The 23,433-nt window shown below is 40.4% G+C and overlaps 1 protein-coding gene across 7 annotated transcripts in view; it reads right to left on the bottom strand.

Annotated features, from left to right (window-relative positions):
- ANKFN1 (ankyrin repeat and fibronectin type III domain containing 1) overlaps positions 1-23,433 on the bottom strand; it is a 463,794-nt gene that overhangs the window by 32,721 nt on the left and 407,640 nt on the right. For all 7 annotated transcript variants that reach the window (XM_049859416.1, XM_049859419.1, XM_049859421.1 and 4 more), the window contains 3 exons: positions 13,328-13,494; positions 10,553-10,703; positions 8,446-8,614 (listed from right to left, as the gene is read on the bottom strand). In XM_049859416.1, the coding sequence (XP_049715373.1) occupies positions 8,446-8,614; positions 10,553-10,703; positions 13,328-13,494 (487 nt within the window). The remainder of the gene's footprint in view (positions 1-8,445; positions 8,615-10,552; positions 10,704-13,327; positions 13,495-23,433) is intronic.

Below are 23,433 nucleotides of genomic sequence, written 5' to 3' on the forward strand. Positions count from 1 at the left end.
AATGGAGTGAGGCCTGTAGTGGTCCATCCTTACTCCAGCCGTGCACCATTTCATGGGGGCGCTTCTCAACTCAGGTTGCCTCAGTTCTGGGCTTGCTTTCTCTCTCTGGTATCAGATCCTTCATTCCTGCTGTCTCTACTCTGCTTAGCACTTCTTTGCCTGACAACAGAAGGAATGATTTCATATAGCCTCTTGATAAATAAACTATTGAGTTTCTCCCAAATGATCTAATTTTCAATCTATTTCTCTGCTTAAAGTTCTTACAAAGTTCCCTCTTGACTGCAGGATAAAATCCAACATCTTATCACCATAAAGAAAGGTCTTTGAGATGTAGGATCTGAACATATCCTCAGTCATATCTACCATACAGTACCCCCTCCCCTGCCCTCTATTAATCCTAAACTTCAGGCAAGCTGAGCTTATGTGCTCATATAGCACTTATTTCTAAATGTGTCGTGACACTTATCCTGCTGTGTTATAATTCTGTGTTTATTTGACTGCCTTGGTACTTGACTGTGACTTCCTTGAGGATGGGAACAATGTCATATGTTAATTTTTATTTCCTCAAAACCTAGAACACTGTAGCTTCTCAATAGATATTTATTGAATGAATATTTATTGAATGAATGAATAAAAGCATGACCTGATCCAAAGAGTGCAGACCCTGCCTTCAAAGGTTTCCCCTTTCCTCTGTTCTCTTTTTTCTCACTGTGTCCTTGATTTTCCTTTTATTTGAAAGGTGTATTTCAAGTCTCTGATATTTACTGGCAGCTCTACAAGAAGGGCTCACCATTACTTTGTAGCTTACTCTTGACCCTTCATGCTCCCTAAATATGTCTTTATGCCTTTCAAGGAGGGATTATATCCTGTTAGCACTTGAGAGATGCCCTCTCTTGGCTGGAGAGTGAAGAGAGTGAAGTGTCTCACAGTCTTCCTTTCCAAACCAAATATATATATATATATGTGTGTGTGTGTGTGTGTATATATGTGTATGTATGTGTATATATGTATATATACACACACATATATGTATATACACATATGTATACATATATATATTTATAACCCATCCATATACATATATATGCACTTTCATCCATATACACACACACACATATATATAATAAGCATTTTTTCCCTTTCTAAAATATTTCTGGGAAGATAGGGAGAAGCATAAAGAATTTCTTTAAATGAAACATTATCAAGTCCAATCTTAATTCTTAAAAGCAGGATGTACACAACTTTCTCTTGTTGTGTCTCCTAGCGGTAGGAGCCTAGGATCAGTGGGTGGTCCCAGCACCCACACTATCCATGCCACGTACCACAAGTGAGTTATGAGGAGGTTTTGACTCTAACGCTTCAGTTTCCCACTCCAGTGGTTTTATCCAGTGGCTTTTAATGTTACTTTAACAAATGTTACTTTAACATAGTCTTTTGTGGTTTAGCAATGATACATTTGGTAGCCATCACTGAGGAGGGGAGGATAGACTGGAAGCTTCTAATTTTTTTTTTTTTTAAATGTGAATCACATGCATTTTACAGACAAAATTGTATAAGGCTACAATAATGTCATTATCTGGGCCACATGATTTGTTAGTAATTCCCAAACTAGGACTAATTTTCTGTGGTTTTTCTTTCTCCATCTTTTTTCTGTGTAAGATAGTGACAGACTAAAATGCAGCCGATAACACCACTAGAAGTCAGATTAGGAGCAGAGTAGATCTAATAGAGTGGAAAGTACATGGGCTCAGATGTCAGACAGACCTGGGCTTGAATCACGATTCTGGCACTTACTAGCTGTGATAGTGGGCACATAACCTCTGGGAGCCTCAGCTTTCCCATATCTAAGACAGGGATAATAATGTTTAAAAAAAAAAATGTTTACCAAGGATTAAATAATGCAATGTATATAAAGTGCCTAGCACAGCTTGTGGCATGTATCAAAGGCAAAATAAATGTTTGTTCTCAACAACCTCCCTTTCCCCCAGAAGACTGAGGCAGTGAGTGGTTAGAACACTGGAACGGGACTGAGATTAGAATATTCTTCCTAAGGGTCTCTAACTCAATAAAGTCCTAATCATCTGGGCCATGTGGCTTAGGTTGGAAGCCAAGGAATCAACAAGATAGCCTCTTTTGGTCAGTTCACTTCCATGTTTCTTTGCCAAGGCATCAGGAAGAACCTGGGCACAAGGTGCCCCTCTAATGGTTCCTGGTAGAGAGTGAGTTGACACTTGGAATTCAAGAATGGTATTCTAAATGAAAAAAAAAAAAGGCGGGGGGGGGCATTAGGAATGAAGGTTGATATTATGCCATTTCTTATGAGCCTGCGGCCAGGATTCCATTAGGCTCACTGCCTGGGTATCCCACAGGCACCTCAAAACTCAACATTTGTCAAACTGAACTCATCATCTCTCCCCTCCCCCAAACCTGTTCCTCCCCTCATATTTCCTCTTTTGGTAGATGGCAACGTTATCCATCTCGGAACCCTATTCAGACTTTCTGGCTCCTCCATCTTGCTCTTTAACCACATCACATCAATCACAAAGTCCCATTGATTTCAATTCCAAAATTCCTCTTGCCTGTGCTTTCTCCTCTCCACCCCCACTGTGGTTGCCCTGGTTCATCAGGTCCTCATCTTCACCCACCTAGACCTCTGAGGCAGCCTCTTAACTGTCTCTTAAAAAAAGGCAGCTCTTTTTTTGCTCTTTCACAATCCATCCTTCACAGAACTATTTTGAACCAATAAGACTGTATCTTTCATTTTCTTAAAATTTTTTAGTGGCTCACCATTGCCTACAGAATAAAGTCCAGTCTCTTAAAAAAAAAAAAAAAATTTTTTTTTTTTTTTTAGGGTGGCATAAATGGCCCTTTGTGATTTTGAACTCTTTAATTTTTAGCTTTATCTCCTGTCACTTTTCCTCATATGCCTTAAACATCAGCACAATGTCTACTAAGACCGTAGTTAATTGGTCTGCATTTTCTCAGATCTCCTAGCCTTTGTGCATGCTGTTCCTCCTGCGTAGAATGATTTTCCTTTTCTGCTCTGCCTGCTGAATGTTTATTTATCCTTCAAGGTCCAGCTCAAATACTATCTCTGTAAGGAAGGATTAAGTGTCTTTCCAGTTCACCAGCCTACCTCTGACAGCAGCACCGTATTGGGACTATTGGTATAGATGTCTGTATCCCCTGTGGGGTTCTGAGCTTTTGGTGGAGACAGACTGTTTTATTGTCTGTATATCCAGCCCCCGCCCACTACCTGGCTTACAGTGGAAGCTCAGTAAATGTTTGTTGAGTGAAGGATGCAGCCAAGCACAGAAGTATGAAATATAGACCAGGCCTTGAGGTATTTTTTTTTAAATCCCCCAATTTTTTGTTTTTCTAGTCCGGTTAATATGAACCATAGAGCCAAGGCAATCAATAAAAATCAACTTTCTTCATTGTAGGTCTGCTGTCAATTGTGACTGCCCACAGGGTCAGGGCAGGGTGACCTCCTCCAAGCAGGCTAGGCAAACCCTCAAAAGGCCGCGTCACTGGACAGAGATTCTGAGGGCTCATGATGCTGATTTTCCTTTTGTCGTTGGGAACAGTATAAACAGTGACCCTTAGAGGTGCTGGGCACATGGTTTATTACTGCAGAGGGGTCTTATCCTAATCTTACCCAATGGAGGGTGGAGTGTCAGCCCACAGGCTGTGGAGCAGGGAATGAGTCTTTGGTAAAATTTATCACTTTGCCTCAGGTCAACACTGGTTATAGAGATCTCAGACCATCCTCCTATATGACAGTCTCTCTCTACCCCACAAGTAATCCTGGGAAGGAATACCGCTGTGGGTCTAGCCCAGTCTAGCCTTTACTCTGGAAGCCAGAGGGCTACGCTCCTTTATCATTTTGTCCTTGCTAGATCTATTTAGTGCTGAAATAGGCACCGATGCAGTTTTCCATAGCTGGTTAGCAAGTTATTTATGATTCACTTAGGCCACTGGCAGGAACATGGTCAGTTTGCCAAATCTGAAATCCTTTCATGGGGACAGGGATGACTTTTACAAGTCAAACTGAAATATAGCGTAACCCTTTATTCTGTTATTATAATTTACATATTCTCATAATTTAAACCTTTTCAAGTTCCATTAGAATTCCTATGTTGCTGTTAAAATTTTCTGAGTTCTCACTGAATTTGTCACAATAGTCTCTCTTTCCTCAGAAGTACTTAGTGTATCTACTGACCTTTTACTATGGAACTACATAAGGAGGACATAAGTCCCTGTTTTTAAAAAACAAATATAAGTGCTTATCCTCTTTCTGAGAGGGAGATAGGTCCACTATAGCAAGCCCTTGGAATTCCAATATAAGGTGTTATTAAATGCTTAGCAGGCTGAAGGCTAATGGAAGAAGTAGCTGTGATAATATGCCTCCTGGAAATCTGATTGCTTGAGGTTAAGGTAGAGTTTACCATGATTCTTAGTAAGGGCAAACAATATCTAAAGAATTAGTGGTGGTAGTGCTGAAATATAATAAGCAGTGTACTAGAGAGTGTATTAATTTCCTGTAATTGGCAACATTTTCCCCTGGTCCCCAGAAAAGACTAACAGTTGCGTATTCCAATGGAACAAAGCCCAACCAAGTGGCCTCTTCTCAAAACTTACATGGTCCTCATCAGTCATTTGGATCATTTTAACAGTATGGCACATGGGAGGACTAGGAGCATAAGGAAGTATGGCTTATTCTAAGAAAAAAAAATTTTCAAGTCAGAAAGTACTGACAGCCAGGCTTTGATCTATGGCCTGGTTTTCATAAAGTAAAGATAATATATGCTGGTGTATTTTTTTTTTATATATATATATATATAAATAAAATATATGCTGGTTTGGAAACCCTGGTGGCATAATGGTTAAGTGCTACGGCTGCTGACCAAAGGGTTGTCAGTTTGAATCTGCCAGGTGCTCCTTGGAAACTCTATGGGGCAGTTCTACTCTGTCCTATAGGGTTGCGATGAGTCGGAATCGACTCGACGGCACTGGTTTTTTTGGGGGAGGTATATGCTGGTTTTATATTGCTTTTAACAATAAGAAGAAATAAGACAGGCCAAAGAGACAGACACAGTTGGAGTCTACTGTATCACTCTGCTAACCATATCCCAGTTTGGAGTTCCTAAAATGCATTTATCTCTGTGTCCTGGGCAGTGCTGCTTAGAGTGGGGTCCATGAATTGGCAGCATGAGTATCACCCGAGGGCTTATTAGAAATGCAAATTCTCCAGCCCCCTTCCAGACTTATTGACTTAGCATCTCTGGGGTTGGGTTGCAGGAACCTGTGTTTCAACAAGCTCTTCAAATGATTCTTGTACACACTAAACTTTGGGAAGCACTCCTCTAGAGCCTCTTATCCCAAAGTGTGTGTTCTGTGGATTTTTAATAGGTCTCATGCCAAAAAAGGGTTCTAGCCATGACCAAATGATTTCGGGAAATGTTGGGTTAAGCAAAGTTAAGCTTTTTCTTTCATACTGGACTTCTCAGAGCTTTTAATATATTACTGTACTGCTCAAAATCCTCCGCTGGATTCCCAGTATGCTTAAAGTAAATCCAGAGTCCTTGTCATGGTCTTTGAGCCCTTGCATGATCTGGCCCTTTTGACTCTGATCTCATCTCCTATCCCTGTCCCTCTCGCTTACTGCACCCCACCTGCACTGACCTCTTAGCTCTTCCTCTGCCAGGACAAGCACATCCTCTTACTTTGAGAGCTTTGCCCTTGCTTTTCCCATGGCTTAGAAATCTCAAGTCCCTACTCAAATGTATCCTTTCCAAAGAGGCCTTCCCTGATCATCCTATCTCAAATTGCAGCCCTGTCACTTCAGTCCTTTACCCTGATTTATTTTTCTTCATAGTCTTTGCTACTCTTTGACATTTATAATATAATTGTTTGTTGATTGGTTTATGATCTGTCTCCCCCACCAGAATGTAAGCTCCATGAGAAGTTTGTTCACTGCTGATTCTTCAGTGCCTACAATAGTGCCTGGCACATAGTAGACTACTTTGATAAATTAATAGAAAGAGGCAATGGGTGATAATATTGTAGGATACAGAGTAACAACAATGGCACAAAGGGTGGCTGCCCCAGAAGAGTGTGTGAGCCTTCCAGAAAGACAGGAAAGAGAGGAAGTACATGGCTTGGGCCTCCAGGGTTTTGGGAGCCATATACTATCATGGTTGATACCAAAGCATTGATTGTTCCCATCAAGGCTGTTGAGGCGTGGGGACATGAGTTTCATATATTTTTGCCTAGAGTCATGTAACAACAATGACCATTTCACACAGAACAGACTGCTGATTACTCTCCAATGAAGGATTTTCCTTAGCTTTTCTATCAGTTATCTATCCTTGGGAAACCCTTCATGCTCCTGGCTTTCACTGTTACAGATTCTGACCAGATTTCTGTGTTTAGTACCTGTCTCTTCTGCATTTCTACTGCCAGTGGCACGTTTCACTTGTATGCTGAATTAGCATTAACTCAACATGTTCAGAGCTAAAAGCATGACTTTCTTCTCCAAATCATTTTCTCCTCTGATTTCCATACTTCTTTCTGGTAACGGCACCAATATCCTCATAGTCATGGAGGCTGAAAACCATGGGGGCTCCCTAAACTTCTCCTTTTCTCATTCAAACAGTTGCTCCAATCTTGTTCATTACTTCCAATGTTTCTTATATTTGTATTTGTTTCTTTTGGTTTCTATCCTAACACTGGCCAATTATAATAACCTCTGAAGTTTCTGCATGCCCCCTCTTAAATCCATTCTGCAGCCTGACTGTCAAGATACTGCCCACTTTGGCCCCAACTGGCCTGTATGGCTTTTTGTTTTACTATTTCCTCATATCATTCCTCTGATTTACTCAAACTAGACCAAGTGTTCCCTGACTCTATTTGGTTCTTCTATTTTCGTTCTGCTCCTTCCAACAAGAAAGCTTTTCTTTTTATCCATATTTATAAATATCTATTCTTTAAGACCTACATCAAGTATCCTGTCCTTTAAGAAGTTTTTTCTGATGTCTTCTTTGAAAAAAAAAAAGTACTTTCTTTCCTTTTTTTAAATATCACTTAATATTTATGATTGCTAGCACATTTGACCTTATCCTATAATAATTTATATTCTTGTTTTACTCCTACAACCATACCAAAAACCTCTCTAAGGCAGAACCTTTGTCTTGCTCATCTCTGCGTCTACACAGTAGGCACCTAATAGAATGGAAATATCCTGACCCAACTATCTTTCATAGCAGCAGTGGCGTTATGTCACGCACTAATAATGCTCTTTGACTGAGAACTCATTAAATTGCCACATTCACATCCAGGTCTCTTGGGAGGGGTATAGCCAATGCTGTTAGTTGCTTGACACAAAGATGAAGAAAGGCTAAGTGATTGCCAGTGTCACACAATAGGGGACCCGAGACTCTCTAGTCCCAGTTTGCAAGCCTGATTCAAGCTTCTCTTAAAAACTCTCTCTCCTGTGGAAAATAACAATTGACGCTCATCAGCTTTTGGGCATCTGAGCTCCTTGAAACAAGGGAAATGCAGAGGCTTAAGCAATTTATTCTTGAAAAATAAATTCAGATTTAGATGCCAGGTCTCAAACTGAGACATCGGGCGGTTGACTGGTCTTCGTTTAAATCTGCAAGCAGAAGGGGATCCCCCTCTATTTCAGCCACCCACTCACCCTCCCACAAATCATACAATTCATTTGAACTGACTGAACTCTTTTGCTAATTGCCTCTTATTGGCCTGCTACTAGATGAAGCTTGGGGAAGAGAGACAAAGCCACCCTATTCACATCCTTGGTGGGCAGCAGGGGTCTCTGCAAAAATAGAGAAACTGGGGCCCAGGCTATTCATTCCTGAAAGTCAAGACAAGATCTTCTACCATTCAGAATTCCATGTTATAATCATAGTATTGCATCCTGAGAGACCCTGTCAGTTCCTCAAATGGTCTGTGAGAAATTTAAAGTCTATTTAATATTGTAGTCTATTTAATAAACCAGCACTACTTAAAGTTACAGGCTTTTTTTTCCTCCAAAGTGATACTCTACATTTTAATTTCATTAGCTTTTTTTTTTTTTTTCCCAGAGAGAGAACAGTGCTTTTCATGAAAACATCAGTTCTTGTATTTCTTTTTTAAGAAAGCAAAGGGGAGGCAAGAACTCTAGCCTGATAAGTGAACTTTCTGTTTCGAATTCCCTGCTCTCCATTGGGCCTTAGCTAGGTTTCAATAATTATTGCTCAGGCACATAGTCTTGGAGCTTTGCTTTCTCTCAGACTTGTACACAGTTCTAGGAAGGGTTGTTGCCAAAGCCATCATGTGATTTATTGACCCTCCACTGGGACAAGGGGGAACAGATATAACTTTGTGATTTTATTATAAGGAGGCTGGGTTAATATTTCTAGGTGAAACAAGCTAGTATACCAAGTTCAAACATCTGAAGAGGGAGGTTAAGAAACCCTGAGTGTGGGGTGTAAGGATTATTCTGTCCTGGGGCTGTACAGACGTCGTCTGAGGCAGGGAGCAGGAGAAGAAAGGACACATTGTGACCCATTTCCAACACCTCCTGTGTGTAGAGGCGGAAGTTCCTTGCCTGCAGAGGGACACGCGCGGAGGGAAAATAGGAGAGTTACAACATGGCACTTACATAAACAACACCAAACTGGCATAAAACATCTAACAAAATTACACAACTTCAAGCTTGGAATTTTTATACAACATAAATATTAGGGTTCAGCCCATTTAATAATGCTATATAAAATCAAGATTTAAGGCAGTAACGTTCCACATAAACTCTGAAAACAACATTTATGCTTCTTATAAAAGCAGAAAATGATTGCATTCTGTGGGCTTTTCAAAATGATGAATATAATTGCATGAAGCAACAAAAATGGATTGAATTAAAAATCCACTAGTTTCAATTTAAGTTGGTTAAGGGGGAAAAATGTAGTTTCTGGCCAAGAACTGAGAAAATTTTACAAGTATCCAAAAAAAAAAAAAAAAAAAATTGTTGTATGCACTGTTAGTCAGCCTTCTCCCAGCGTGTGTATGTAACCCAAGAGTCACCAATGAAATATGAGCCGCTTCAAACCTGCTAAGCCTTAGAAACCCTTTAATAGTATCTACTGTCAGAAGTAGAGCTGGTACTTTTTTTTTTCCCTCCTCTTGAGCACACGGCCACCCCTGGAATGAGCTAGTTGCTCCCCTAGTGTCTTTATGGCATTTTGTGCAATTTATTCTTTATCACTGTGCTCGCTATTTTGGACTAGCCTTGCAGTATTGATTTACAATCAAAGCAGTACCCCAATGGAAGAACACCCTTGGGGTTTTTAATCCATCCCTCTGCTTCCATGGGTCAGAGGCCAATTCATGGTTGTCTTTCTGTTATTTAGAGAGAACCAGTCACTCCTATAATGGTCTTTCTGTTTACAGGCTGAGTGTGTTGGTTCATTGTGTGTGTGTAGAGACAGTGTGTCTGGGGGGAGGGGGAGGATGAGGGATGGTGAACAGAAGCAAAAAGAAGAAAAAAGAATTCAGCTTAATGCTACATCATGTTAATTTCATACACAGAGCCTAATAAACTTTTACTATTCTAGGCCAATAATTTTTCTTGAAGTTGTTTATTAGTGGATGTTATATTTTCACGTTTTGACTTACATAAATCTATCATTTTGACAGCAACTCCTGTTTTTGGAAAGGTAACAAGGCATAGCTTTGGCCATTGCTAAAGATTATACTGTTGTTTCCAAGAAACAAAGCTTGTTGCTGTCGAGTCGATTCCAATTCATAGCGACCCTATAGGACAGAGCAGAACTGCCCCACAGAGTTTCCAAGTAGCACCTGGCGGTTTCGAACTGCTGAACTTTTGGTTGGCAGCTATAACTCTTAAGCACTGCGCCACCAGAGTTTCCATACTGTGGTGTAGGTGCCGTCGAATCAGTTCTAACTCACGGCAACTCCATGTGTGTCTTAGCAGATCTGCTCCATAGGGTTTTCAAGGCTGTGACCTTTTGGAAACAGATGACCAGTTCTGTCTTCGCAGCTGCCACTGGGTAGGTTTGAACCACCAACTTTTCAGCTAGTAGTCTAGTGCTTTAACCGTTTGTGCTACCCAGGAACTCCATAGATTATACTACTTTACTCTTCTGTTCTTAGAGAGCTCACTTGTATATCTAATTATACATCTATCTGTCTATTTTTCCTTGCTTCATGCAATCCTGAAGCTGAGACTTGGTGTCTTTCAGGGTAGACGAGCCAATGATTTTCCTCTGCTTGGCCAGACCATGGTACAGTGGGGATCAGGAAACTTGGAAGAGGGCAACATGCAAGAGCTAAGGGAAAGGAGAAGTACAGCCTATGTCTGCCTTTAGGCATCACATTCAAAATGTGCGTGCTACATGCAAAGTGGTATTTAAATAAGTGAAAATAAAATAAACTAAAAACCTATTTTTATTACCTCTTGAGTAAGTTTTAGGCTGCAGTGCAGTTTCCATGAGCCATAAAAGGAGATAAAAATGGTAAAGTCTCGTACCTGGTGTAGAGGTATATTGATCTGCTTAAGGAGAGCTTTCACTGCCATCTGGAGCTCGTAGAAGAACAATTGCATGGGGCAGTCAGAAGTATGACCCACACTTTCCATAGATTCAGAGCCAGAAAGCTTTTGGATCCATTCCCATTCCTCTCTGTATGTTGAGTCAAGTTAAAATTAGAAATATAACAAAAGTTCAGAACGTAGCTCAGAACTTCCTTAGTGTATATGTCCAGAATCTGGACGACTAACTCTTGGTGGTTAACACTCAATGCAATTCATGAAATTTGAACTTTTTACCACCCAAATGGAGTTTAAAATGAGCACTTTCTAATTTAAGCTTAGTTCACCTATCAAACCACATATACCTCAAAACAGCAGGTCTAATTTGTATGAATCAGTTTTTCAGATTGGACCTTTGAAATATTTTGGTAGTAATTTCCTGACTGTCCTCATTATTCGTCCCCTGCAGATCCTCTGTAAATTCTAAGACCCTACATTTTACCGCTGTGGCATCTCTTGGTTAATTCAGCAGTTGGGGAACCACAGCACTCTGGTCCAACTCAGGCAACAAACCACATGGCACATTTCAACCCTGTCCTGTTGTAATCGTGGAGACTATTTTGGTTTCCTTCCCCTTCCAGAAGCTTGAGGAGAATCACAAACAAGAACACCAGACAATTCCAATAAAAGGAACCAGAGGACACATATCACTGCTTCCATCCTCCTTACAAACTAGTCATTTGTGTCTCTATTCTGCATGTTCTATAACCCTTCCTAATGAACTTTTCCAAATGTCATGCAGAAGAGAAGAGGAAAGAATGGTGGTGGGAGGAAAGAACATCTGGCTTGTCCCCCAAAGGCTGCTCTTCAAAAGGATCTTGAAAAGATCAAGGTAAATGCCTCTTGGGCAACATTGTGTCCACAGGTATTTTAGCACAAGTCTCTAAACACATTCAGTTGGCCCCGTTTCTCCTTCTTCCAATGCTGCAGGGTAGCAATATGCTCTCAAGAGCAGGCCAGAGAGGAAAGGAAAGCCCTCCTCTCAGGGGATGCAAAGAGAGGAGGTGCTGACATACGTTCCCACTCTTGTGAAAACCCTCTGAGGTTTCTTTCCAAAGGGTCATACTAGCCTGGGCTCCAAGCAGTGGGTCTGAAAACTAAATTGATAGTGGTATAAGCTTTCTATCAGAAAACACTCTTTTAACCAACGCTTCCTTAGAAACATTTCTGTTTTCAAAATATCTGTTTCATTTGTCCCAAGAAGGCAAAAAAATTAAATTCCTACTGCAATCTGGGCATATAGTTGTCTTTACAAATAATTGAGAACCTGTCTTTTAGAACCAGCTCTTGAACTATTTCTTCTATCACTGAAAGTGAGGGGTTTCGGACTAGCATAAGTATACTCAAAACCTGAAGGACCACATTTGTAAAATACGGCCTCTAACCAAATTAGAAAATAAATTACCGGTAGGAATACCATGAAGCACTTGCATTAACTAATTATTTGGGCTATAAGGATGTGGGAGATAGAATAAGCAGGGTGAAAGCTACTGGAATCTTTTGTGTAAAGGAAACTTGGGTCTTGGCAATGGGAAATTAGTTGATAAAACCGCCAAAATATGGAGTCTGAACCCTTAAGACAAAAAGCTGGATGAAAGTAACCATTGCTCAGTCAACACACAAATAAGCCAAGGAACCTTTAGAGAAGGTCTGAGATGATAACTAATGTTGATTGTAGAACTGACCAGCAGATGGCAGACTTAAAGTCTAGGTGTAGTTGATAAAGCGAAAGGAGGAAACATGGTAGCTGGGGAGTTCTTTGAAGACAGCATCATCATCATCATCTCCTCCATTGATGTAAAACAGTATTTAGTTAATAAATATGATGAGACATGAAAAACTTTTGCTACTGTCTTAGAGACCAAATTGTAAATGACCAAATTAGAATTCTTCAGTTAGGCAAATCCTTAGGTGTAACTATAATTTCAAGGTCTAGCTTGTACTCTTTCAAGTCTGAAGAAGGCTGGGGCGTTCTTTTTCTCTTTCTTTAAATTTTCTTTTCCGTTTTTTCTTTTTGTTTCCCTTTAATGTTGTGCATAATTCAGTTCATTATAGTAGACTTACAGAAGCGTGCCTATGAGGGCTAGTTGTAAAGTTGAGCCAGATTACCAAGATTGGGCAACTTTTCCAAAGCTAGCAGGGTAATTCACCATAATGCCAAACTACGGAGCAGTTGCCAGAATCTCAGGCCATGTTTCTTCTTTTCTTCCCTACAGAACCAAAAGGAGTATAGGAAGCATACAAGGTCCTCGGGCCAGAGCAGAGGTGGGGTGAAAACTGGGAAGGTCCTTTAAAATGAGGGGATCTTTGCTCTGCCCAACCCAGTCCCATGTGTGAAGCTTAAAAAAAAAAAGGAATATGATTGTTTTAAGGTTGTGACGAAAAGACATTGGAAATTGCAATGTTGAAAGTAAAGGTCATCTGTTCATTAACCAGTTGAGCGTCGGTGGTTGCACCATGAGTGATGCAGAGAGGAAAGTCAGTTGGACTTTTTAATGAGCTCACTTCCCCCACCAATCAACACCACAGCCCTCCTTATCCTACCTTCCTAACGTGAAAACCCAGGTATGACTGCTCCAGTGTGCTGGCTCCTGAGGTTATTGCATCAGAGAAACTATACTGGGAAGTCACACTTCAGCTTTCTTCTAGCACATCAAATCATTCATTGGAGCCATTGTTTCATCAGGAGGAAAATCCGAACTCATGACAACTTACTTGGAAATGTTATTATTTTCACGGATCTTCATGTGGCAGAGGATGTTGGGCAACTTTTGGGTGACGAGAACTTTGATCTGATCCACAGAGCTACACAGCTTTAGGTAACCCAGATATAACCCAGGAGAGAGGCGTTGATGGCTCCTTTTGTGATAGGACAGAATATCCTGTAGGGTAAAAAACAAAAACAAACAAGAAACACAAAAAATACCAGCCTTAAAGGGCAATTGCAAAATCTTTTCCTCCCTAAGTTGGGCCACTTCAGGAATCAAAGCAGTTATCACTAAATGGATGAGGAATTTTGGGTACTGCCGTGAATATTGGAGAAGTGTTGGTGGTACAGCTACTACCTTCAGGAGAATTTCAAGTCAGGTAACCAGTCCTTAATATATTCTGCTTTATCATTCTGTGCAGATCTCTGTGCCAGGGGTAGATATGTGGGTTGTGATTGAGAGTGGGGTTATAGTGGTGGAGGTGGGTAATAAAGGAAAACAGAATTCATACTTTCTGCCCTTGGAGGGTTTGGTGTTTAATTTGGGGAGAACATAAATTTCCAGTGTTAAAAATCGACAAAGCAGTATAGGAAGTTTTTGCTATCTCAGGATAATTGGTACCAGGAAAAGTCCATTTAAAAGGAAAGTTGAGATGAGAGGACTCCTGAGACTCTTGCCCTGAGATATTGTTTAAATCTTGAACCAAAACTATCCCCTGAGGTCACCTTTTAGTGAAGTAAAAGATTGGCACACAAAACAGAGGGTTTCATCTGTGATGGGGTGGGTTATCTAGTTGGCAGGGTAAAAAGAAAACAAACCTGTTGCCATTGAGTCAATTCCAACCCATAACAACCCTGTAAGACAGAGTAGAACTGCTCCTTATGGTTTCCAGGGTTTGAACTATTGAGCTTTTGGTTAGCAGCCATAACTCTTAACTACTGTGCCACCAGAGCTCCAATGTAAGCATGGGGCTGACCTTGCTTACCAGATCATATGTAGTGAACAGTTTCACATTTTTTCACCACTTCAAAGTTTCTGCTTTTAGGTATGGCTGACATCGGTCTCTCTCCCAACCCCACACAGCACCTTCCTATGGAACCAAAGGCCCTTTTCAAATTTATAATCCCTGACGGGGTGAGTCATGAAACACTCATGAAATCGTTCACTACGGATTAGTAGGTAAGCCCATGCTTAACTTGCTTAATGAGTCATCCGTCCCTGATCCATGAGTATGGTGCTCCCTTAAAAAAACATCTGTATGAGACTGAAAGGTCAACAATTACCCTAAAACAAAAATGAGAAGATAAAGGGGCAGGGAAACTAGAGTACTGGAAATGGAACAACCAGTACACAATTAAAGAGAATGTCAACACATTGCGAAAAATGTAACTAATGTCACTGAACAATTTGTATAGAAATTGTCAAATGGGAACCTAATTTTTTTGTGTAAACTTTCACCAAAAGCACAGTAAAATATTATTTAGAAAAATGAAACCAAATAAAATGAGATCAAAATTTTATAGTAAATGGTGAAAAAGGCTGGATTGATTCTTTAACTTAAAAAAATGAGACAAAAGTAATAACACTGGGTTTATTTTATCTTAACAACATTTAAGTTGTAATTAAAAAAAAAATTACAGTTATGCACTAATTCTGAGAATGAAGAGAAAATGGATCAAGCATTGATTCTGTTTTTGGCTTCAGTTTTTAGACAGCTGAAATGATATTCCTCACATTTGATTTTAACAATGTGATCATAAAGGGGATAACCCAGAAAAAATTTCACAAAAGTATTTGAGCATATACCTTTTTATCCTGGCATCATTTAAAATTTTGATTTCAAATCATTTGGTTATGTTAATCATGGCTTGTGGAACATATGATATCCCACCCACTTTTAATGCCTCTGCAATTCTTTGGGAGCATACTTTTCCTGATGAAAATATTTGCTTCCCTCCAGTGGGGACTTGTGTAATGGTGAAAGGCGAAAGAAACATTTGTTGAAGCAGAATAGCTGGGGTATTAGGCAAAACCAGAGGTGCCCCATGTGCCCAAATGGAAGGTGCCCTGCAAAAAGCCTGCCACCCAAGACTGGTGGGCCAGATGGACTCCCAGAGATCATGTATTTTCACATAATATTTCTCAAAATCTATATTAACAACCAAAAATTTAAACACATTCAGTGACTCAGCATGCACTCCACTACTGAAAACACATGGTATCAACAAAAAATTCAAAGCAGAAAATAAGTGAGCCTTGAAAGGGCTATTGATTTTATGTTCTCTGATTGTTCATTGATCTATCAGCATTAGATTCTTAATTGCCAATGGCTTTGCATGTAATTTGATTAGGTTTTCACATCATCTTCACAAAATGTATCTTTTACAAGATTTTAAATTTCACCATATAGTAGATTTGCATTGAATCTGCATTGTATTATCACATCCGAACATTCCACAAGCAGCAGAGACTGATGAATGCAATAGTGGATTTGAGAAGTGGTGCAATAGGAAGTGCCAACTGAGTTAACACAGAGGGATGTTCAAGTAGCGTTTTGTTTTATATGTGGTCAGTTGTCTAGTGAACCCTTTGGGTGATGAGTTTTGCTTCCCTATACAACTGTAGGGACTCAGATGATAAATTATTGAAAAATAATTATATGAATAATGCAGAGAGGAAAGACCTCCCACCCCCATAACAGTAGGTAAGGCTTTTTAAACATTTCGGCAGTGGGATATAGCATTAGGAATGATGAGTCAGGTAGAACTGATTATACGGGAAGGTTTCTAGAGGCCAGAGTTTAACCTGGTTTTTGTAGAGTGCAAAATAAAGGGAATCAACTTTAAATGTAGAGAAAGCAAGAAGGAAGAGAAAAACAAACATATTAAGCTTGTACAGAATTCTTTATGGAACAGAGGGGTATGAGGCCTTCCTTATCCCCTATACTCTGAAGGAGTGAGCCCCCCCTCTGTAGAATTAATTATCTGCAACTTCTAACATATGCCTGTCATTGTTGTCTTCTCTGTCCCACACTTTATCAAACACATACTGAGATCCTGTGATGTCAGGCACCATGGGAGACATGGAGGGTTCATGTGAACATGATGTGGTCCCCATTCCTGAGGACGACAAGAAAGAGAAACCCTACTGCTGGCAAGTCGATTCTGACTCATAGTGACCCCTTAGGGTTTCCAAGGCTGTAAATCTCTACGGAAGCAGACTGCTTCATCTTTCTCCTGCAGAGCGGCTGATGGTTTTGAACCACCGACCTTTAGGTTAGGAGTCGATCACTTTAACCACTGCGCCACCAGGGCTCCTTAAGACAGATGAAGTATTAGCAAATTATCACAACAGGCATACAGAGAAAGGAGTACATATATTTTTCTTCTTTTATGTTCTTTTCTTGAGCTAGACTATGAAATTAATGGCAGGGCTGTTTTTTTTTTTTAATTGCTTTAGGCCCTTAGTACCCAGTACTATTTTTGTATACAATAGGGACACGAAATGTGGAAACCAGGTCAGGGCCCTAAAACAGAACATATGGGAAGAGCAGAAGAAAGAAAAAATAAGGATAGTCACAACTGAGAAGAAGGCATAGTTAGCATGTATAGAAAAGCAAAAATTATACAACTTTTAAAAGGTATTTGGCAAAAAAAAAAAAAAAAGACTAGAGAAAAATTGATTTTATGATCAAGAAGGAAGAAATTCTTATCAATATCGGGATGGTTAAGGCTGAATTTTTTTTTTTTAAATAATTTTTTTTTGTGCTTTAAGTGTAAGGCTGAATTTTTAAATGTCTTTTATCTTTGCAGAAGAGATCACAGGTAAGTAGCTGACCAGGAAAAGTTCATCCAAGACGGAATTTTGGAAAATGAACAGGTAATCAAAGAAAGAGAAATGGTTACTGAGAGAAAGAAAAACTAGAAGATTCAGATCAGCAGAATTTGATGACACGCACCCAGGGGTACATGCTGAACCAGCAGATGTGGCTACAGTCCCACAGGTCATTATTTCTGAGAAGTCATGGGGAACTGGAAAAGTCCCTAAAGATTAGAAAATGGCAAATAATGGGAAGGGAGGAAACACAGGATGACCCTAGTAATTAAAGACTGCCAACTTATTGATCTTTGGGAAAAACATGAGAAGGAACCATCAAACAATCAATTTGAAGTCACCTAGGAAATCCTGAGACACTAAATAGCAGTTGACATGGTTTTGTGAAGGGCATATCATTCATATAGGCAACCTTAATTTCTAGCAGCCATCAAGCAGGATCCTAAGACCAGGGAGAAGTTTCCAATGTAATTTGTTTTGCTAGATAACCTGGAAAAGGTAAGCTCTTGACCACATTACTTAACAAGCTGAATATCTGCCTTGAAGATTAGTGGTTGATGGAGGTGATGTGGGAATAGTAGACATATTGAGTGATGGCCCTGTAGGAAGTGGTCCTGAGGGCCAGTCTATTCAGCTTATTTATTGATGTTCCAGACAAAGAAATCAAGAATGTGTGTATCAAATTTGTGGGTCCCAAATTGGTGTGGGTCCCAAATTTATGGAAAATAGTAATAAAGCTCTGAATGACTCTATGCATTAGAAAAATAAGCTTATCATAATTAGGGTTGAAACTTAATAGGAAAATATGCTTGTAAAGACCTAAACCTAAGAGTACAAATACAGTGTGGGAAAGAGTGGGTATGCATGTGAAAGCTGGACAATGTATATGGAAGGCCAAAGAAGAATTGATGCCTTTGAATTATGCTGTTGGTGAAGAATAGTGAATGTACCATGAACTGCCAGAAGAACAAACGAATCTGTTCTGGAAGAAATATAGCCAAAATGCTCCTTAGAAGTGAGGATGGCGAGACTTTGTCTCACATACTTTGGACATGTTATCAGGAGAGCTCAGTTCCTGGAGAAGGAAGGACATCATATGTGGTAAAGTAGAGGATTGGTGAAAGAGAGGAAGACCCTAAACGAGATGGACTGACACAGTGGCCACAACAATGAGCTCAAGCATAGCAACAATTGTGAGGATGGCACAGGACCAGGCAATATTACGTTCTGTTGTAGGGTTGCTATGAGTCAGAACCAACTTTATGACATCTAACAACAACTGCATGAGTGTAAGAGAAAAACATGCAGGGGTCACAACTGACCACAAATTGAACGTAAATCAGGAACATCCTATGGTTATGTAAAAATCAACACCGTTGTGGAATGGAGTAATTTACTTTCATTCAATTTTTTTTTTAAGACCATTACTAAGCATCTACTATGTGTTTTCTCCCCTTTCCATAGTCATTTATCCTTCATTAGTCAGAACATTTTTGGAGCCTGAGAAATTCATGGGAAGAGAAATTGATGTAATCTGAGGGACACTAGAAAGGCCTAGTGTCCCTCAGATTACATGATCAGGTCAGATGCCCATGGGTCTGTATATTGCTGGATTTGACCTCTAACCTGCACTTTTAGCCTCTTCTTCCACTACAGCCCTTTTGTGTCTCTTCTCTTCAGCCATGATGAATTGTTTTTTCTTTCCCCACACATGCTGTAGGCTCTCTTTTTTGATTGGTTGCTGGTTTATGAGTTCACTCACTCTACCAACTTTTATTGAGCACCTACTAAAAATTTTTTTTTTTTTTTTACTATGTGTTAGTCATTGTGCGAGGCGCTAATGACACCAAGATGAATAAGACGTAATTCTTCCCTTTATGGAACTCATATTCCAGGGCGTGTGAGAGAGATGTAAGGAAGTTTTTCTAACCCAGTGTATGGTAAAAGCCAGTAAGAAGGTTTGTGTAAGGTCTGTCATGGGTCCAAGGGACGGTGAGGTCTACTTTTTCAGCCTCTGCCTCCTTTCTTCACAATTCCCTCTAATTTTCTTTCTCTGTTCCTTTCTTCCATTCTTTCGCTACCTGGTGAACTTAACTTACACTTCACAGCTCAGCTAAATGCCACCTCTTCTGCAACGTCTTCCCTGATATTTCCAGTCAGAATTAATGGCAGCTTTGTGTGTGTTCCCATAGTACGCTGTTTGTACTGCTATCAGACTCTGGTTTAATTCTGCCTTGTATTGCCTTGATTTGTTTACAAGTCTGTCTCCCTCCCTTGACTGAACTCCTTGAGGGCAGGGACCTTGACTTATTCATTTGTTTTTCCTATAGCACCTAACAGAATGCCTGGCACCTAGTTGGTGCTGAAAAAATGTTCGTTAAAAATGAAGTGAGAGGCCTCGAGGTGGTGGGATCTGAGGCTGGGCCTCTGGAAGAGAATATGCTGTGCTGGTGCAGTGACTAAGAAGGGTCTATCCAACCTCTGTTCACTGATTGGACATCCAAAGAGCTTGTGAGAGGAATAATAGATTGTTGCTTTTCCAGTAACTAGTAGGCTTTCCTTTTGCTGGATGAGGTATGGAAGCTGAATTGTCCGGGACAGCAGAGATCGCAAAATAGTGGCTGGTGGTCTTTGTAGGCCCAAGATTGTATGGCCTACAAAGAATCTGAACTCACTGAAATATTTCTAACTTCTAAAAATCTAGAGATTTTACCTAAAACTCCTGATTTCCAAGTTCTCTTAAAAAATTGGAAAATGTCCCAATGCTAGGATCTTTTTTTCCACTGTAATTAGGTGAGGATGAATAGGGGCTTCTCTGTTAGGTGGGACAGGGGCTCTCCAGGTTATTGCAGTCCCTGCTATACTCACTTGTTTCTTTGTTTTTTTAAATTGAGACATAATTTATATACCATAAACCTTACCCTTTTAAAGTGTATACTTCAGTGATTTTTAGTATATTCACAAGGTTAAGCAACCATGACGACAATCTAGTTCCAGGACATTTTCATCACCCGTAAAAGAATCTCCATACCCATTAGCAAGCACTCCCCAGTCCCTCCTTTCTGGAACTACTAATCAACTTTCTGTCTATATGGATTTGCCTGTTTTGACTATTTCATATAAATTAAATCATATAATATGTGGAGGAGGACAGTGGGTGTCTGGAGGTGACAAGAAATGCCTAAGGAGAAGACTAGAAGGAAAGTAGGGGTGGGAGGGGCTGGAAGGTAAGCTTTACTACAACTTCATTAGGACAAAACTTCCTGACTGGAGGATCATGTCTAATTTGGGTCATCACAGTTTTAAAAAAGGATGTAGAGAAATGGAAAGGGGGTAGGTTTAGGGGGGAGGGGCAGGGAATGTGTAAAGCAGAATGACAGAATGGGAAGGGCACCAGGCTGGCAATCAGAGACTTAGGTTCTAGTCCTTCTTATGCTGCTTTTTAGCTGATATAATCTTAGGCAAGTTACTTCCTTGAAATTCATGGTTCATCTGTGAACAGGACATACTGAAGTTATTTCTCAGTCTCAATTACTCACTCAAAAATTACCCACTCAATTTTCGTGAGGATCAAATATCATAGATGTGATAAAGTGTTGTCATCTTGAAAGTATAGTACAAATGAGAGAGATTAATCTTGAGAGAAAACTTCACATGTGAGGCTGCCAGTTACTGAAGAGACCCTGAAGATCATGGCCAGAGGAATTCAGCACTTGAGAAGGGCCTCCCTGTTGGAAATACTCTCAGAGCCAATTAGTTTGATCAGGGGGACTCTAGCTTGTTCATCTTTTTCCTTCCCAGACAAGTGTGGGAAGCATCTCATAAAATTTTTCTTTCTCTCATATATATGTATTTTTTCATATATGAGAACGGCCTATTATGAAGGCCAGGAACTTGGAAGGGTCCGGAATTCAAGGAAATTGGACATTACCCTGGGGCCTTAACCAAACAACCAAACCTGTTGCCTTTAGTTGATTCCGACTCAGCGACCCTATAGGACAGAGTAGAACTGCCCCATAGGGTTTCCAAGGAGTGGCTGGTGGATATCAAACTGCCAACCTATTGGTTAGTAGCTGTAGCTCTTAATCACTTAGGGGTTAGTAAATATTTTGGGACCAGACTTTGGTCAAGCCTTGTCTGTTTTGAAAACTCCATTGTGGATCCTCTCATTTTTATACAGCTTTTCCTTAGTTTTTCTTAGTCATCAGAAGGTACAGGAAGTGTGAAACGCCCCAAGGGATGACTGAGCCAGTATCAGGGGTCTTCTGGGAAAGTAGGAATGAGGAGGATGTGGACTGAATGTGTCCTGAGGAGACCCTAACATTGTCTCGATTTTTCTGAGTAGACAAAAAAAAAAAAAAAAAACCCAAGAACTAACATTTTTTTGTTTATTCACTTAGCACTACTCTTCTAAAAGCTTTACATGTTAACTGACTTAATCATCATAAGAACCCTACGAGGTAGCTACTATTATTATCTCCATTTTGCAGAGGAGGAAATATGAGGGACAAAGGAGTTAAGTGACTTGTCCTAGTTACATAGCTAGAAAGGGTGAAGTCAGGAGTCATACACAATCAGCTTGATTCCAAAGTGATGCCCCAGAGTAGGACAGGAAAGAAGCTTGGGCTTCCAGTCGGAAGACAGAGGTTTGTGGCCTGGAATTGTCAGAATTACCCAGCTTGCTTTGGGGAACCACCAAGACCTGTGTTCACCTTCATGCTGACCTGGCGGGGCCAACTCCTGACATAACTGAATCTTAAGTATAGGAGTGATTGGATACCAGTGTAAGTAGTTTACTCCCCATTTCCTCTCCCAGTGTAAAACCTTCAAGGGAAGGGAGAAGAGAAAAATGGTGGGGGAAGGAGAAGAGAGAGTGGGGGTGGGTGAGGAATGACGTCAAGCAGGAATGTTCCAGTCAGCGGGGGTAAATTTTCCACTTGGATCTGTGTGGAAATCTGATCCTGCCTCTATTTTTGGTCTCCTCTAATAACCTTACACCAGATTGGAATTTTTCTGCACCTGTAACACATTTTTAATGTAATAAGCCTCGTAGAAACCAGGTATTATATCACGCTGAGGCCTGTGCTGTGTTTCTAGGGGCAGAGGTAGCCCAGACCCCAGTTTATCCCTATAGGGGATTAGTGTATTAGTCACCCTGTAAAAGCTCAATTTATTATGATTTTTAAAAATGTTTCTTTTAGCACTTGCTTATAAAAACTAAAGAGGGGAGCCACGAATGTGTCTGTGCTCCCTCCCCCACCCCCTCTACACACATACACACACTCTATCAATTTCACATGAACCACAGTTCCGTAAGATTCAGTCCAGTGGTATTGGCTTTGACCAATTAGCTTTCCTTTTGCCCTGGTTAGGGCCAGTGTAGGTAATAGGAAAGTGAGATGACTGAACCAGCCGTCACTCTATAGGGAATGGAAGTAAGCTGGAGGGTTAGTGGCTTAGCTGTTTAAGATGACCATGAGGGGCTCATGGGGCCAAGGCTTGGACCTGGCTTGTTTGTGTGTGACCGAGCTCTTCCTTTCCCATTCCTCCAGACTGGCTATCTTGTATATTTGTGCCATTGGTTGAAAGAAGCCAGTGTAGATTTTTTTGCCAGCTTTCGCCACTTAACTGGAGCATTTTATGTAACTTGTCCCCATCACTGGGTTTAAAAAGAGAAGAGGAAGGAACAGCCTGATGCCCGTGTCTACATGATGAGAACACATGAGGCACTATGATGAAGAGAGTGTCAGACTCAGGAGCAGATGTGATTTTGTGTCCCAGCACTGCCACCTAAGATAGGCTAAGAGTCTAGCTCTAAGCTGCCTGGATTTTGAATTTTGGTGGCTCATTGGTTTTCCAATGAGTCTTTTATCCTTTACTTCATCTCCCATGCCTACTCACTAAAACCCTAATTCCCGTCCTGGAATGTGATGTCACATAGCAAAAAGAAGCCTGGGCTTCTAATCAGAATACTTGAATTCAAGCCTTAGCTCTGCTGTTTTCTAGCTGTGTGACCAGGGACAGATCCAAGTTTTGTGCACCCTGAAGTGAATACAATCTTTGTGTGTTCTTTAAAGAAAAGAATACAAAATTATGAATGCAGAATTGCTAGGCTGCCTCCCAGGGCCTTGGAAGGAGCTTGTGCAGCTGAAGAGCCCTGATGCTCAGGCTTTATTAGCATCATTAAATCTGCTTCTGCGTGTAGCCCTCTGTCACTCAACCCCTTTGAGCCTTAGTTACAGTGGATTCCTACAATGGATTTAATCATGCCTCTCTGTC

Source organism: Elephas maximus, chromosome 19 (assembly GCF_024166365.1).
Source record: "Elephas maximus indicus isolate mEleMax1 chromosome 19, mEleMax1 primary haplotype, whole genome shotgun sequence".
Lineage (NCBI taxonomy): Eukaryota > Metazoa > Chordata > Mammalia > Proboscidea > Elephantidae > Elephas > Elephas maximus.